This window comes from Brachypodium distachyon, chromosome 4, assembly GCF_000005505.3.
Source record: "Brachypodium distachyon strain Bd21 chromosome 4, Brachypodium_distachyon_v3.0, whole genome shotgun sequence".
In the NCBI taxonomy this organism is placed as follows: Eukaryota; Viridiplantae; Streptophyta; class Magnoliopsida; order Poales; family Poaceae; genus Brachypodium; species Brachypodium distachyon.
Window position 1 is genome coordinate 43,841,142 of NC_016134.3, and position 12,183 is coordinate 43,853,324.

General features: G+C 41.5%; 1 protein-coding gene across 2 annotated transcripts; it reads right to left on the minus strand.

Annotated features, from left to right (window-relative positions):
- Positions 1–872: 872 nt before the first annotated feature.
- LOC100842802 (transcription factor IIIB 60 kDa subunit) lies at positions 873–11,902 on the minus strand. Of its 2 annotated transcripts, none has more exons than XM_003578680.4 (20): positions 11,475–11,902; positions 9,217–9,326; positions 8,966–9,047; positions 8,806–8,881; positions 8,642–8,727; positions 8,476–8,552; positions 7,002–7,058; positions 6,817–6,929; positions 4,942–5,021; positions 4,781–4,867; positions 4,542–4,622; positions 3,607–3,747; positions 3,340–3,528; positions 2,576–2,660; positions 2,379–2,437; positions 2,179–2,259; positions 2,024–2,098; positions 1,844–1,927; positions 1,672–1,719; positions 873–1,485 (listed from the first exon to the last, which is right to left on the minus strand). In XM_003578680.4, the coding sequence occupies exons 2-20, from the start codon at positions 9,279–9,281 to the stop codon at positions 1,309–1,311; spliced, it is 1,743 nt and encodes a 580-aa protein (XP_003578728.1). In that variant the 5' UTR covers positions 9,282–9,326; positions 11,475–11,902; the 3' UTR covers positions 873–1,308. The 2 variants fall into 2 exon arrangements, with proteins under 2 accessions (XP_003578728.1, XP_024310265.1); XM_024454497.1 differs by lacking the exon at positions 11,475–11,902 and adding an exon at positions 10,915–11,215.
- Positions 11,903–12,183: the final 281 nt, after the last annotated feature.

Consider the following 12,183-nt stretch of genomic DNA (forward strand, 5'->3'; position numbering starts at 1 on the left):
TTGGCCATTTCATTGAGACATCTCCTAGCCAGGGTCAAGAACCGAATCATGAACATCTTGGTCATTAATAGTACTACTAGTTGACAGTTTTTATCAACATCTTTGGCACGGATGATGGTATTTTTCCTTTCCCTTGGGAGCTGAGTCAGCTGATTCTATCAGCTTTCTATTATTAGTTCCTGATTATAGTGGTGTTGAGTGTTGACAATGCGGCTATGGGGGATCAATGGGCAGGTTTTGAAACTGGGCAAAGCCTTTGAGCCAAGTGATGTTAAGAATGAAATGTTAATCTGATTTAGAATCCAATGCTAAAGTGTGTTGTAGTCTCTGTAGATATAAGCCAGTCTAAACCAAGAGTGTGGCGTAGTCTCTGACTCTGTAGATATAATAAGACAGTCTAAACTAAGATGACTCCAGAACAAGATGAACCGCAGAAAAAAATAGATGCCACAGCTTTTCATGAGTAAATTGCCGGAGTAGTTCATCTGAGGCTACTTAAGAAACCGACAATGTCGCAGCGTCATTTTTCTTTTGCTGTGAAGCCATAAAACAAGTGAAAGTTCAAGATTAAGATATTGATCTGAATCGAGTTCAAAATAAGGAAAAGATATTTATCTCATTCCGTATGTAAATAGCCACTGTTTTGTTCATCCACAGTAGTAATACTTTATTTGGGATTTTGGTCATAGAACAATGTAGCTGCTGCTTTGGCCAAGTCAATAGTTAAAAATTCCGTTCTGTTTTGGCAGAAACGAGTGGCTAATCAAAGTCCAAAACCTGGAGTCTTGATGGTAAATGAAGAAACCACACTGAAGACAATGACAATACTCAACTAAAACTTGTTTCAAACCTGCTCAGCTTAGCAATTTCAATGCATGTCAAGGCCGCTGTATCATACATCGCAGTCACCAGGAGTAACTTGTCACAACCAGCGATATAATGTATATGCATCAAGCAATAAACATACTGAGTATGCGACCTATTACATTGCAATAGCACATTGGCAATTCTACCTATTTCTTTTACCATCAGTAACAAATTACAACCAGTTACCAGGCCTGAGTAGAAGATTCGTAGTTAAGATCACACTGATATTTCTTTCAATCATACACTGATAGACTTGACTATGAATTCGGTCTATCTTAACGAAACCTCATTTGTTTTAGAAGTTCAAAAATACTGAAATATCTTCTTGTACAAATGAAGAATATTGCAATCATTTCTTCCAGCTTTTGGATAAAATAGGATTTTTGAGTCAACTGAAACTCTAAATAAATTTTGTTGAGCTTGCCTCTCAGAATTTTGCTATTAGAAACCAAACTCATCATAATCAGTATAGGCTCCAGCACCACCTTCACCATCATTGTTGTAATCTGCATAGTCGTCGCCCCCTTCAAATGTTTCGCCATCACCAATGTCCTGTGTATATTCCCCATCAAAGCCCATGTCTCCTTTTTCATTTGCCTCGCCTTCTTCATCTTTAGTCTGCTCGCAGCAAGCATTTGAGTGGCAATGAAGATGAAGTAGACAAGGAAAAAAAAGTCAATATTAATAGACAAGTATAATTTGACGCAAGAGTGATTTACAAGCATAAATCATGAATTAATTAATCAGTTAATTTCACATGTACAAAGAATTATAGATCCAGTCAACTTGGAAATATAAGCATACATTGTACAATCCACCGACGGCTTCAACGTTGATTTTTGACCCAAGTCCCTGCAAGGAGCAACATTATATATTAAAATCTCAGCTTGCTTAAATGTTTAGTTTTAACACATAAGTACGCTTCACATGACAAACTATTCTTGGGCATCTATGGCTGAACAGAAAGTTCATTTACCTTCCTTTTCAACATATTGTATGTTGCTTCAGCTGGTGTTTCAGCAGGTGACAAGTTCTTAGTGTCTTCATTACGTCTTCGTTTCTACATTAAAAATGCAGGCTAGGCATGAGCTGAATCTAATATAGTGAACGTACACAGGAAGCTTGATTTATACTAGAAAGTATAAACATTGCATACTTTCTGTTGTCCCCCTCCCACGCCCACACCCCTAGCTGCTAATTCAGCTGCCAAAGCTTCCTTTGCAGCTTGTTCCTGTAAAAGAAATCACCATACAGTTACACCCTCCGGTGAGAATAACAACCACCTCATGTTGCTAGAGTTACCATAACTACCTCTATGTATTCTTTGTTCATTTCTTCCCAGATTATCTTTTTGTAATGTGTCTCTTCCTCGTTGTGAAGATACCCGTCAACCTACAAAATTAACACAGCATTAGAGATCACAAATAACCGATATGGTCATCTTCCAGGCTGAAAGACAACACAAAATTAGTTTGTGAAAAGTATGTCCAAAAGACTCTGGATAAAAGTACCTCCACATCATCAATATCAGAAAAACTCTCTGGATCAGCATCAGGTTTACTGTTTTCACCTAAGGATGCAAAACAGCATCCAGCAAGTTGATCAGCAATAGTAACTTCAGAATACAAATTTATGAACCCAAAAGGGAGAAAATTGAACCGAAATTATTATATTGTTGCACAGTATCATGTTACGGGAACTAACAAACCTCCCACTTCAGGATCTTTCGAAGCTATGTTATCATTTGCATTTTGCTCAGAAGGAATGGTCGAAGATTTATCTCCAATTGGCCCCTGGTCAGAGAAGATAAACTGAATTTTGAAACACAAATATGTGTAGAGCACGAAGAATGGATCATAAAGAAACAACTATTGCAGATGTGGTAGAGAGGTGACATACATGGGTTACATCCCAATGCAATAAATCTTAAGTTCAGCACTATAAACAGATTCAGAAGGTTCAAATATTCCATTAGAACACTGCTACAGTTAGCATCAGAATGGAAACAACAGCTATATTTCAGCCTTTCACATCTTTCGAGTGTAACAAATAAGGCAGTGCCTAAGTTTCGCCACAAATCAAGAAAAGTTACTTCGGCACTAGAAAATTTGAGACACTGTCACTTGTCAGCTAACAGATTTGTTGGGATATGTCATGCAAGGAAATCTTTAAGAATAATTAGAAGCAAGCTGTGAGGTCAATGTTGCCTCTGAGTGAGACCTTCCTCATCTCAAAACAATCCAGCATCAGTAAGGTCCTCTGCTATCCCACCAAAACAGAACACCAGTCAAGTTATCTTCCTCACTTAAATTTAGTGCATCTCCCAAAGCACGGACAGCGATGCCACTCTTGGCCAAGATGGCATTGCAGGCGATGTCTCAGATGAGCAAAGGCAGAGGCAGGTGTGATTGCAGTAGTGCCTCTTGAGTAGATAGGTAAGAAGCATCAGTTCATGCATGACAGGATTATTACCTTCTTAAGGCTAATAATGTTATCTTCAACATCAGAATTCTGTATCTCACAATTCGACTCTCCTAATGCTGCCTCCTTAAGTGCAGCAGCTTCCTCGGATTTTTTCGCAGCTTCGAGTCTTTGTCTTTCAGCTCGTTGAAAAGCTGGAGGATCAGCCCCGCCCTCTAGTCCACCCGACATTTTAATAAACTGCACAATCAGGTCAAGTGTCAATAGTGAATGAAGTATCGAAACCGATGCATTACAGACATACTAAGTGTGTATTACTTTGTTGTAGCATTTTTCACAAAGTCCATGAGCAAAATGCTCAGTGTCTTTATCCTTGTGCTTGCAGAGGACTTCTCCAGACTTGCGTGAAGGTTTTGAGACAGGTTGCTCTTCATCAGCCTTTGCCAAAAAATCTTCAATCTAGCATAGGGGCCATGAGAAAGTGTTCATAAATAAATAAATTAAACATCAGCAGTAAATGCAGTAGATTGTAGGGTATTTAGATATATGATACATTTGTAGTAGATAACGAGGTAGCAATATGAAATAGAATGCCCAATGCTCTAGCAGATTAAGAAAAGTGTCATCTTAAGTAGCTGTCTGACATGCTAAATGAGGTAAAGATAGGTCTAGTTGAAATAGAGTTGCATTACTCGACACTTGTTCAGGCCACCATTTGATTCAGTATGACACAAAGTCCAATTCTTGTCACACAAGAAACAACACCCTTATTCGCTTTGGTGTGCTCTAGAATGGACAGTTTAAGGACTTTAGTAGAATGGTAATAATCAAATATTGTACCAACTGATCGCTTACAATTCTAGTGTATGAAAAAAACAGAATAACAGATTCACTAATTTTCACTTATGTTTCAGTCACATAAACTTTCACAGTACTAAACCTAAAACTGCAACGATAAGTAATAATATGAAGTTTTAGTAGACGTTCACTGCAATTTTCGTTTATATTTATTTTTGTATTTATGGTGTCAGCATGGGCTTACATTTCTTTTAAGGCTGAACAATTTTATCCAGCTTAGAATTTTTTGTGTTCGTATCTTGTGGGACATGCTTTTAAATAGGAAGTGAGGGGAGTGACGAGAATTGTTAGATCTTCACCAAAGAGTTAGCAAAAGTGACTAAAATATGTACAATTCAAGTGATTTGATGAACAGAGAGCCCCATTCGGCAATTTCAAGGAAAGCAGATGCATACCGTTAGGCTACCAGAATCCGTATTTTCAAACTCTATCAAACGTTTAGTTAGCGTTGCCTCACAGATATGCACAACTCCAACCTAAAAACAGAAAACAAATTGTATCAATATTCAATCCTACATTATGCATAGAAAAGCTGCGTATACACAATAAATGCTGATTAATACAAAAGGAAGGCTTGTAGAATACAACTCTCAAGTCTCAAAAAAGTAGATTTGTCCTGAGCATTTGAGCTTACAATATCTGACTTGGTATAATTATACCCGTGCGAAAGTGCAGCGATATATAATGCTGCACCACATAATCCACTTGGCTTTCTCCCAGTCTGCAGATCAGAACAAACTATTAGAACCTTCAAAAGGAACCAAATAAAAAAACTAGAAGGAAGAAGATGCTAGCCTGCATCCAGTCTCGCTTCATGCTAGCTACGATGCGTAAGGCTGTGTCCGAGACGGCATTGTCCCTTTTTCCAAGTAAACCTACAGACAGAACCAATAAATTGAACTAAATGCATAAAAAAATAAAAGCATGGTTAATTTCCTTAATGCAGTTTTTGGCCATACTCCTATGTTAATTTCCTTAATGTAGTAATTTGCATGACGGTACATAGTACGATTACACGAACTCCCAAAGGCACATTGGTAGAGTTGCTGCATGAATGTAGGTGATGCCGTTAATCACAAGATGCACACATCCACAGGGAGCACTATCAGATGGTCCATAGGGGGTGCCAGTCCCTTTTTTTTTCACTATCATGTCGTCATAGAAAGCCACATGATCCCAATTCCAACGATTTTAGTTACTTTTACTAATATAGAGTAAAATGCATCAACAGTCCATTAAATTGCAAGATGCAATCACTTTCATCCTCCTATTCTCAAAATGCAGTTTGACCCCCTAAACTTGCTAAGGTGTCCATTGGAGGTTCAATCCCCTCTGCCCCTGCTTTCTCCAGAACAAGGCGGGACCTCCCTAGTGGTGCCACCAGCCGCAGCAGAAGACAGCAAGCTGGCGGCAAGCTCCTCTGGTCCTCCCCCTCCCATACCAGGCTATAGCAGGACAGCAAGGTTCCATCTCCTCTTCCCCCTCTCTCTTCTGCACCTGCACACATTCCATCCCTCTAATGACTGCTCCCTACTTGCACTGCAGATCCCTAACGGCAAACTCATTCCTTGGGTGCGTGTCCAGTCTAGAAGATGTGATGTCTAGTAGTGATCTACCCAGCAACCTCAGTGCTCTTCTTTGGAGTCATGTTACTATTCCAGAAAAAACAGTGGGCGGGGGGAATACTAAATGGAAATGCAACTATTGTGAACATACTGGTGGAATTCAACCGTGTAAGAAGGCGACAGTTCATGTTCTTAATCAGTTTAGAAATGAGGTAGCAAGGGCTAAAGAGGCATTAGCAAAATCAAAGACAAAAAACGTGTCAGAGGTGCTTCTTTATGCTTAGGAAAAGAACAAACAGCAATGTAATCTGTTGTTGCAACCAATACATAATTTTATTTTATGTTTTAAAATTAGTAAAATGTATTCCGTGTATTTGAAAAATGATGTATCCCCAAACCATGTGCATCACCATATCCATATTGGCCTGATACCGATACTCGTATCTGTATCAATGCAGCGTCGTGCATCTGAAGCAACGATAATCTAGTGAGGGAATTAGACTATTGGCGCATGGGATGAGAAGCATGGGCAACAGTTCCAGCAGGTTTAGTATACCTAGAATAAGGTTTGGAGGATGAATATGAGATCACATAGAAAGACTCAAACGACGAATAGAACAGCAAGTCAGCACTCAGCACTCAGAAGAAGGTTTGGAAGATGAATATGTGATCCCAGAGGAAGACTGAACAGACGAATATAAAAGCCTGGAGGAAAGTCCATCTTTTAGAACACAAGGGCTTGAAGTTTGATTCGGTGTCGAGGAACAATAGAATTTAGTCTAAAATGCTAAAAGACATAGATCAGGTACAATAAAAGAGATCTTTCTTTTAGGCTGTTTTGATACGATCTGTGAAGTACTCAACAAGGTTATGTTGAATTCGTAGAGAATAATCAGAATTACAGAAAACAAGACCAGTTGTGGCGCGGTTACCGGAAAAACCAGGAAAGTGACAGTGCTGCAGAAAGGCTTGAGAAAGACACAAAAATCGGTTCATGTGTACAGCTAGAGGTTATGTCCATATTTTATACAAGAGTGCACATAAATGGAATAGAACAGTCTGAACCAAATAAAAAGTAGAAGCAAATAATAATTTATTAACTTACGTTCTGTAAAACGATGAATGAAGAGGCTGGGATCTATGAGCTTCTGAACAATTGGATGTTCCGCAAGCAGCAAAACTTGGCAAAGCTGCAGGAAAACAGCACCTAGGACATAACTGAAAGAAAACTCCAGATGAGCCCTTTCACTAAGGACTACAAGATAAAGGGCAAGAGAATGGTGCACTTACACACTTATCTTCAAATAATCTGAGAAGTCGATAAGAAGATAAGCCTTTTTACTTTGCCTGACAAGAAAAGCAATTAAACATGGAGATAAGTATTATCCATATAGTTTTCCAAAACCAAAACAACAGTCGGTGAGAGTTCCAGGAAGAAATGAATATCAATACAAACATGAGTCAAGGGAGCAGTTTTCATGAACCAGGAACAGAAAAAGAAAAAAAGTGGTTACTCTTGACACTTCAAAGCACAGCAATAAATAATGAAACATAAGCATGTGGTGGTGGTGCTTCCAACTGCAAAGAGTAGTCAAATTTGAACACTGATAGAGTCTACAAGGTGCCAGTTTGGCTGCTCATATAACAATATGCTAATTGAAAATCACATAAAGTGCAGATCATGAAAATACATTTCATGATGAATCTATTAAGTAGTGATACCAATTTCATGTGGACGATATAGATGGATGCTCTTCTTATATGCATATATATTAATGACCGAACATATTTTGTTTACTAGCATGGGTTCCAGGATGACATATTTTGCAAGTGCATAGCCATAAAGTATCAATTATACCAAAACACACAAACTAGGCTGCTAAGAACTCTGAAATAGAGAATTTGGGGCCGCACAATCTTAATGGTAGACCATTCATTAGAACTTACAAGATATATATTTGTGCCGGGGAGGGGGGGGGGGGGGGGAGGGGGCATGGCTTCTACGTTCATGTGCATGGTCCAAAAAACAAAAGGTTTAGTTGTCTCATAGTTTAGACACTTACCCCGTTAAATGCTTATCTCCTCCCTATGGTTGTGAATACTTTTGAAAATAATCATGGATGTTTACCACCTATGACATGTACATATGAAAATATTTATACAAAAATATGATCATATGTGCACTGCACAAAAAGAACAAACTGGGCATGGCTGAATAGACTATTCAATATTCAGCATGCACCGATTTGTTTTGCGCAGAATGCATACGGCACCAAATTTCATAAGTGCATGTTACAGCATTGTCAACATTTTCATGAACGTTATTTAAATATTTCCTCAACTTTTAGAATGGGAAAAAAGGAGAGAATCTAGGGCGAAGATCCAAGTGAGTGGAGAGAATCTGCTTGGCACTTATCCCTTGGTTTTATCACCGTTTGTTATGAACCCACTGGGACAAGTTTCTCAAGACCAAGCATTTGATTTTCTAGTTAAAAACCAGAGATATGGAACAAAATAGCACATAGTGTGGCAGCCCTGATTGCAATTTTTGTAGGTACATAATAAAGAACACTGGAGGTTATCATTATGTAATTAAATAAGGAGTTGCAGGTTTGCAGCAGCAACTGTGCAACATAGAATATTCCTAACTCCACCCAAAGTGGAGGAGAAGGTCATACTTTACTAAGGATTAAGGAATGGAGAAGATGGATAGGAAGGCTTTCAATAAGGAGAAGGGCTAATTTCTAATTAGGCAATAGCGTACCGGCAGGCAATGTAAAGACAAGCAGCTGCAACTTGAGTTGTTCGACGGCCCCTTGTAAAATTATGGTCAACAGCTAGCTACACTTCAACGAGAAGAAGTATCAATATCATAAGGTATGATGACTATTTTAGAGAAGATAACTCATGATTGATAACAAAAAGCATACTGTATAAAATTTATGAGCCATGTCAATGATAGTATCTCCACCACCAACATGTAAGCTAGTGACAATCTGCCAGATCTCGTCTCTCCCTGGGATAAACAAAGCACAAATTAAGTGACAAAGTGAGACAATCAATAATATAAAAGGAATGCCCCCAAAAACCATGCCTTTCATTAAAGTTCTTTCATGGGATAGCGAACTGCCGCTCTCGATGCTTGAGATAACGTTTCCAGCCCTCTGGCTCTGTCAGATCCAAGAAAATGAACCAAACAACTAAACAGATAAATCAAGAAAATGAATATTAAGAAGCACTATAACAACAACAACCTGCCCTAAGCCGTCCTTGACAAAAGTGGGCTCAGCGTTGTAAATGTCCTGATCAAGAACCTTCCCACACGTTCCACAGCATCTGATCATCAAATATGAGACAAATATTCAAGCATTAAAGTTGTTTAACAAAAATATACGAAGCAAGAAGTAACAGAATGACCAATAAGACCATGTTCATAAACAATTATATGGACTGAGTTCCCATGCAACTAGAAGAACAAAGAAAGAACAGGAAGGGAGGGTCTCACATATATCCTTTGTCAGGATCCTTGATGTATGGGCAATAATCAGCACAGTGAGTGCAGTAAAACATTGCTTAACAGAAGTGGACCACAGAGGATAATCAGACCGGATCAACCTGCGAATAAGAGGAATACAAGGAAAACTCTTAAACCTTCAAAACAAACAAATTGAATGCTCTTCAGATTGGGTTATTCCAGAGGCCAAAAAGGGAAGCAGGGGGGGACTAGATTCTGCGGACAAGCACTGTTCACAAAACCGCACGCCATTTCTAGTCCGATCAAACACCAAAACGCACGAGCAAGCATTAAACTTCCAGTCCAGTAAGATAACAAAATTTGGGGCACTCTAAATTTTAACTTTCAATTCAAAATCGACCTTCAAGTTACAACTAGCCTTCACTCAAAGTATGGATGCTGCAGCGGAGTTGGACGATGCATCTATGGTTGATAACATGATGTTGTAGGGTTAGTACACTGCACTACACAGAAACAAATTGTAATATCTAATCCCAATAGTAGTAAACCCCATAAAGTTAGTGAAAAGCAAAAGAACCGACCAAATTATAATCTGTACACGCAACAAGCCAAGCTTGGTGTGACAACTGATCATATACATCAGAGTTTGTGGGATCAGATAATAGCAAAATCCATAAAGAACAGGAAACAATATTTTGAAGTACTAGCTACCAGAGTGAACTTAACAGACAATATGTCCATGGAAAAGGTGTCCCACTTTCATAAACTATGGCCCCCTTCTAGGTAGCTTGGGCTTGTGCATAAGCCATCTAAAGCTTAGGGCGTGTTTCAACGCCTGCAGGGCGTCGGTCTGCACCGCACGGGCGCTACGGCATCAGGGCTGCAAGCATCCCAGATGCAAACAGTGGCTGCAGCCCGGTGTTTGAAGGTCCGATGCATCCGGGCGGAGCAGCCGGCAGATAGGAAGGAGGAGGGACAGCGTAGGAGCAGCGTCGGCTGAAACGAAGAATGAGGGCCGACGGAGGGGAAGAAGAAGGAGAGGCGCCGGCAGGGGGATGGGGCGGCGAGGGGCTCTACCTTGGCGAGGATGTGGGGATCCGAGCGGCGGAGGGCCTCTGCACGGGAGGTGCGCGGCGGAGGAGCTCTGCGCTGGCGGCACAAGGGATGGGACTTGGGAGGGGCTCTGCGCGGTGGAGGGGCTGGGGGCGGAGGCGGCATTACTTTTTTAAGGTTTAGGGCATGTTCGGAAGTCTCCCGCTCCAGTAAAACTCCTCAGATCCGGCTTCCGATCAATGCTCCAGCGCCTGGGGTGGAGCAGAGAACGTTCGGCTGGCTCCTCAGTTCCTACTGGGCTGGAAGCCCATAATCTGCTCGCTGGAATCAACATGGGCCGGCTGGAGAGAATTGGGCCAGCCTGCTGGCTGCACTGAGCGTGGATCCGGCGAGGTGCTGCTGCACCCGGACGAGGAGATAACTGGCGAGGTGCAGCTTGCTGGAAGGATCTCTCACTGGAATAACCAGGTTCCAGTTCACTGAAGGCAAAATCATCACATCGTGCTATATAATTGAACTCAGCTTTAATTCACGGCAACGAACAGTACAGTTCAGGCAACAAGATATGCAGTGAGACTACTTCCTGTTGTCCTGGATATCCTATCAAATTTCTACTTTTCATTTCTCAGCCCGTATATTAATTATAATTTGCAAAACAAATGCATATTCTCTCACCTTTTTGGCCTTCTTCCACCACTCAGCATCTTGTGTCACAGTGTTTTTCTCTAAGTTCCATCCCCCTCCGGTCTGCATTTTCAGTCTCTTGAATATGCCATACTCACCTTTCAGTTTGTCCCATTTGTTTTTCAGTTGAGACTGCTTGTACTCCTTACCGGTCAGCATTTTGAATTTACGAGCAACCTCCTCATATGCAGCGGGGGTCAAGTGAGTGTTTGGCCTATTTCCCAACCGCACTTGCTCGACAAACAACTCCGTGATAATCCTAGTGTTATCCTCAGTCCATTCGGCGGCCATTCTGAACAGAACTCTACAAATCGGTGTCACTTTTATCTACCATATTTTCAACCAAAATTTCTCCCCATCTCACACCAAGTTTAAAATGCAATTTGACAAAGCAATTGTAGAACTGTTCTAAGCAAATACACACTGCAATTTCAGGTTACCAAATACACACTGCAATTTTGAGATAGCCACACACAACAGCAACTAGACCCTGCAAATAGGGTTCACGGATAGCAAATACACAGAGCAAAATCGGTTTTTCCAGACCTCACCTTGAGTTGCTACTGAGGCAAGACGACGTGCAGGGGCGGACGAGGGGCGAGCTGCTACTGCAGCTTGCGGCGGAATGGTTCACGGAGGACTGGAGAGGGCCGGGTCGACGCAGCTTGCAGCGGAGCGGCTCCGGTCGTTGTCGGGGAGGGTTGAGGCAGGGGCGGAGGAGAACGGGGATGAGTAGGAGGTCGCCGCCGGACCGCCGGCTCGCCAGGAACTGGATTTGGCCTCCTCGGTGTGGGGGTCCTCGTGCGGAGGAGAACGGGGAGGGGGAGGAAGAGGAGGAGGAGGAGGAGGGACGGTGGCGGGGCGGCTACCGGAGGCGGGGTCGGACGCGGCCCATGCGGCGGCTAGGGCTCCCGCACTCCAGCATCGGGGACGAGTTGGGGAGTTGGGCGCTGGGAAGAGAAAGGTATCGGGAAAGAGGAGGACGGGGAGAGAAATAAAGGCACACGAACCGTTTTTTTCACTCCGGCGGTGGTATATCGGTCCGTAATTTGGAACTGCTCCGTGTTTTTCGGTTCCGAAAATGCTTCGCGTTTTGTAAAAAAAATTCGGTTATCTTTTTAATCTAGTTTTTTAGTTTTTTTTTCGATGCCGTTCCGGGGTGAATTTACGAGAAACAGGAAGCCGGAGTGTTACCGAACACGTCCTTAAACACTAGCGAATTTGGATGAAAACACTCGATTTGGTGTAAAATCGAATTAA

Bases quoted from the DNA above. Each gene is read 5' to 3' on its own strand.
- LOC100842802 (XM_003578680.4), bottom strand. From the start codon at position 9,281: ATGTTTTACTGCACTCACTGTGCTGATTATTGCCCATACATCAAGGAT. The intron at 2,438-2,575 runs GTTTGTTAGTTC...TTGCATCCTTAG, and splicing joins GAAAGATCCTGAAGTGGGAG to GTGAAAACAGTAAACCTGAT. The intron at 1,720-1,843 runs GTAAATGAACTT...TGCTCCTTGCAG, and splicing joins ACAATATGTTGAAAAGGAAG to GGACTTGGGTCAAAAATCAA.